At 35.4% G+C, this 5,291-nt stretch overlaps 1 protein-coding gene across 1 annotated transcript in view; it reads right to left on the bottom strand.

Annotated features, from left to right (window-relative positions):
- Positions 1–100: 100 nt before the first annotated feature.
- The window catches only part of LOC107708015 (palmitoyltransferase ZDHHC17), a 29,516-nt gene continuing 24,325 nt past the window's right edge, over positions 101–5,291 (bottom strand). The window contains exons 13-17 of the mRNA XM_016512157.1: positions 4,180–4,273; positions 3,837–3,920; positions 2,978–3,135; positions 2,692–2,786; positions 101–1,555 (exon numbers count right to left, since the gene is read on the bottom strand). Coding sequence (XP_016367643.1) covers positions 1,417–1,555; positions 2,692–2,786; positions 2,978–3,135; positions 3,837–3,920; positions 4,180–4,273 — 570 coding nt within the window. The 3' untranslated portion in view covers positions 101–1,416. The remainder of the gene's footprint in view (positions 1,556–2,691; positions 2,787–2,977; positions 3,136–3,836; positions 3,921–4,179; positions 4,274–5,291) is intronic.

The raw sequence follows: 5,291 nt of genomic DNA, 5'->3' as shown, positions 1-5,291 counted from the left end.
TAAAAAATTAAATAATTACATTTATAAAATTAACAAAATTATGTGTGTGTGTGTGTGTGTATATATATATATATATTATTATTTTTTATTTATTTATTTATTTATTTTTTAAAGTGAAGACTGTTCTGCATTATTGTAATGTTATATTGATGTAAATTCAGCACATTTCTCTTTCCCAGTGCTCATTACCATAATGCGTTCAGCCGTTTTTGTTGTAATTCTCATAGCAATACAGTATTTTTTTTGTTTTGCATTAAACAATGGCTATAATAAAATGATTTAAAAAATAGCATAATTTAAAGGCAGTATAATATAAATACTTTGATATTTAAATACAGTAATGAAGAGGTTTTTGTGCATGATGGTAATGAGAATTATGGAGAAAATGTATTTAATTTTCATGAAAACAATAATAAAATGCAAAAACAGGCTTCATTTTCTCTAAACAAAATATAATCTGATATTTTTTTCTTTTCGATTTTTGGGTGAAATATGACCCGGCTTCATCTTCTTGACACGTTTCGTAGGATTCACCCCACCTAAACTATTAAACATGCTGCAAATGTACATATATGCTAAAATGTAAAATGACCTCATGATACCATAATTACTCTTTGAAAAATACTACATAAATAGGTTAAAATAAATATGTTAAGTCACATTATTTAAACAGGGCATCTCTCTAGTCGTATGAATGCGTGTCAATAGGATGCCTGTTTTGATCTGATTCATGATCAGACGAATCAAGGCAGCTTAAAGGAATCGTTCACCTACCGTTTTTTACTAATCATCATGTCGTTCCAAACATATGCGTATAACTTTCTCTGTAGAAAAAAACAACACTTTCTACTTATATGGAAAAGAGCAGCCTGAACATTCTGCTAAATATCTCTTTTTGTGTTCCACGTAAGAAAGTCAGTCACATGGGTTTGATGCGACATGAGGATGAATAAATAATAATAAAAGTCTAATTTTGGGCCAGAACAATTCCTTTAAACCACAAACGCTATATCGCCTGATGCTTTTGCTATGCTAATTCTCATTCCTACACAAAGTTCCAGGTTGAACCAGGACTTGCGCACGACTAAGATCCGATATCTCTTTAAAAGCAACAAAAAAGGGGTCACAGGAAAAAACCAAGGTAAAACGGAAAGCAGTCGATGTGCGAAACAAAACACAAAAAACGTCTCTGCTGACCAACTGAGGAGAGCCGGTTGTACTGCATCCGCCTCTGATGTCATTAAACTCCTCCTCTTCCTGTTCCTCGTGTCCCTGCGTCTCGGGTGGAGTTGGTGACGGTAACCAATGACAGCATGCGTTCTCCTGACTGGGTGAGGTTTGCAAGTCTTGGTGAAGGAGATGGTCCCCCTTGAGCAGCACTTCAGGAAAACCTCTCCCCTCTTCTCCTTCACCGCGCTACACCAGCTGGTATCCTGAGCCGGACGTCTGGTCGTACTCTATTGTGTACTGGGAGGTCCAGTCTACCACCACGGGCCGCAGCAGACCGCAGCAGCGCAGCTCGAAGAAATCTATGAGGTTCCTTATACAGCCGTGACTGAAAACAGAGGAGCAACGTTAGGGGAGCAACTTAAAAACAACCGATTCCAATTCTGTCATAGTTCTGACTAAACTGTTCAGTTTAACAATTTTTTGTAATTTTGTTAGGTGGTTTGTCATTTTTATTGTCGTTTTGTTATTCATTTTGTAATTTTTATTACTTATTATTCAAATATTTCTAAATAGTTTTTATTTTATTTCAATTTTAGTTATGTACATATATAGTATGTATTATCTAAAAGTGTTATTACTATTTTGAATTAGCTTTTAATTTTTTGAACAGCATTTATTTATAATGTTCTGTTTAAATTTATTTTCTGTGCATTATTCATTTTGAAATTTGTATTAGTCATTGTTCAAATATTTGAGTAGTTTTACTCAAGTTTTAGTTCGTTTTATATTATGTTAAATAATCTTAGTATTGAAATGTATTATTAATGTAAACTATTATTATCTGAAACAGTACTTTGAACTAGCTTTTCAATAGATTTAAATAGCACTTATTTTTAAAATTTCAGTTTAAATGTAATTTTTTTTAAAATTATTATTCATTTTGTAATTTTTATTCTTCATTCAAACATGTGTAAATAGTTTTGATTTGGTTTTATTTCAGTTTTAGTTTTATTTGAGTAAGTAATATTAGTAGTTCAACTAAGTTTTTCATCTAATATTTATATTCTATTTCAAGTTTTTTTTTTTTTTAATGATACAACATGCCAACATTTTTTTTTTTAAGTAAATAGCTTATAAAGCACTAAATCAACCAAGTGATTTGTCATCACTAAATTATATTATATATATCAGTACTACACCAACCATCAGCCACCCTTTTTCTATAGATATTAGCATTATCATATCGGGGGATTTTTGAATTAAAACATTCATTAGAGGTAATTCACTTAGTCAAATTGGATCTTTCTATAAATTGTTGTGTCCAAACAAGCACTAGTAGGTACATTTTCGAACAGTAAGTATATATAGATTATATTCTACAGACTGTATTGATGATTAATATACAAAGCATACCTCTATAAAATTGATTTATGGTCACGGCCACTTGACAAACAAACCATCCTCCTCTAGATATAGATAAGCTTTTCCCAGCTCAACCTGAAATGAGTTTAAAGGACTCACTTGAAAGGGCTCTCGATGGACGTGGCTGTAACTTTAAAGTGCTTATATCTTCTGGCGTTCATGCGCTCGTTTGTTGTGATGCCCAGAACAGCGATCTATGGAGGATACATCAAACCACAAAAACACATAAAATCTGTTCCAAACCCTAGTGAGCCGACTCAATTTCCACAGGTTAACATGCAGACTGAAACAGATTCCCAAGACCTAAACAAAGGCCTCTGGAAATGTAGCCTAGGTAGGCAGCTTTCTTGCTTTTGAAACAGATCTGGACTTGAGTTTGTCTTACCTGGTAGAGCTGGCACATGATGAGCACAGCGACCCACATGAAGTGAAACACACTGTTGAGAAACATCCAGAACATCCACGGCGAGCAGGTGGCGATCTGGGTGATGTAGATCCAAAAGCCGTCTTTAGTGTAGCTGGTAGCACAGTGAATCCTCCAGTCTGCAGAAACAGAGCACAATCACGTTCAGTTCATCAATATTATACATATGTATGCTACTAATGAAAAAAAAAAAAAAAAAGGTAAAAATCAGGTCTCATTTGTTAATATTAAAGGGATAGTTCACCCAAAAATGAAAATTGTCATCATTTACTCACCATCAAGTCATTCCAAACCTGTATGAGCTTATTTCTTCTGTTGAACATAAAAGAAGATATTTTGAGGAATGTTGGTAACCAAACAGTTGACGGTACCCATTGACTTCCACAGTATTTTTTTCCATACTATAGAAGTCAATGGCTACCGTCAACTGGTTACACGCATTCTTCAAAATATCTTTTTTTTTTACAGGTTTGGAACATCTTAAGGGTGAGTAAATGATGACAAGACTTTCATATTTGGGTGAACTATCCCTTTAATGCATTAACTAACATGAACTAACAATGAACTATATTTTTACAGCACTTATTAACCCTATTTAATGTTAGTTCACAGTGCATTAATGTTAACAGATAAAACTTTGATTTCAATGATGAATTAGTAAATGTTGAATCTAAATGCTGTTTAAGTATTGTTCATGCTAACGAATGAAACCTGTTTGTAGAGTGTTACAAAAATGAATACTATTTTCTTCTGAAATTGATCTATATGCATTTATCATCTCATTGATCGTATAAAACTATGCAAACCCAAGTGTACTTACAGCAAATGCATCCGTATATCATCCAACAGATCATACACAACAGGAAGAACAAGTAGCCCATAAAGTAACGGTGGTTTCCACTTCCTGTCCGCAAACAACGAGGAGAAAAACACAGACAAATGAAAGGAATGAGTCATATCTGCCCCTTTACATTCCCTCAACTATCTGCCTTCGGCTCAAATTAGTCCAAGATTTGGATTATGGGATGCTAAATGGGCTTTCTTCACAATAGTGAACAATTTCCTGGCCAATCTCTTGACTTTTCATGTTAATGTCAGGTGGAAAAGCATGTGAGGTGGATGGTTGGTGGGACTTAATGTAGGTATAGGCCTGAAAAACTCACCTACGCAGTTGCCGACCCACGGGCAGTGGTGATCAAACTTGGCGATGCATCGATTGCAAACAGCGCAGTGTTTGGATCTGATTGGCTTCCGTATCTGTGGAGAACAGGCCGTTAAAGTGAGTGTTTTATGCACGGGCAACTCGATGGAAATTGCAATGCAAATCAGACTTTTGAGTTATCAGCTTGCCAACACTGACTGTGTTCAAGCAGCGGTGTGCAGAATAGAAGGGAGTCATAATTACCAAACAGGTGCTGCAGAATATGCTGAGATCCAGACTGCCTGTTTCTGCCAATTCAACTATAGTCTGAAGAGAGACGAAGAGAAAACAGCAGAGCATTTTTACATTTTCTGAAGAAAATGAGAGTGGTGCTTTCCTGTGCATAAAGCATCAGTGTTCTGGATGGTTGATTACTGGCACAAGTTAAAAAGCCCTGAATCATACTACTCGAAGATTTGGAGAAATGTAGCATTACATCACTTGCTCACCAGTGGATCCTCTGCAGTGAATGGGTGCCGTCAGAATGAGAGTCCAAATAGCTGATAAAAACATCACAATAATCGACACCACTCCAGTCCACCAGTTAAGCCAAAAGTTGCGTGTTTGTAAGAAACAAATCCATCAAGGCATTTTAACCAAAAATGGTCACTTCTGGCCAAAATATACATCCATATAACGCTTCCTCCAGTGAAAAAGTTAATTCTCTTGTCCTCTCACATCAAAATTCACCCACATATTTATTTTGGACTGTTTTGGCTTGTAAACGGTGCTTGATCTGTACAGTTTTCTCCCCTGATTCAGATGAGACAACATTTTCACTGGAGAAAGCATAATTATGGATTATGGACTTGTATTTTGGCCAGAAGCAACATCATCATGATGGATTTGTTTATTATAAACATACAGATTTTGGCTTCATAAGATGTTAATTGCTGGACTGGAGTGGTGTGGATTACTTGTGGATAATTGTGATGTTTTTATCAGCCGTTTGGACTCTCATTCTGACGGCACCCATTCACTGCAGAGGATCCATTGCTGAGCAAGTGATGCAATGCTACATTTCTCCAAATCTGATGAAGAAACAAACTCATCTACATCTTGGATGACTTGAGG

The sequence above is a fragment of the Sinocyclocheilus rhinocerous genome, unplaced genomic scaffold (assembly GCF_001515625.1).
Source record: "Sinocyclocheilus rhinocerous isolate Xijiao unplaced genomic scaffold, SAMN03320098_v1.1 scaffold475, whole genome shotgun sequence".
Taxonomy (NCBI): Eukaryota; Metazoa; Chordata; class Actinopteri; order Cypriniformes; family Cyprinidae; genus Sinocyclocheilus; species Sinocyclocheilus rhinocerous.
This window is presented reverse-complemented; position numbering and strand designations above follow the sequence as displayed.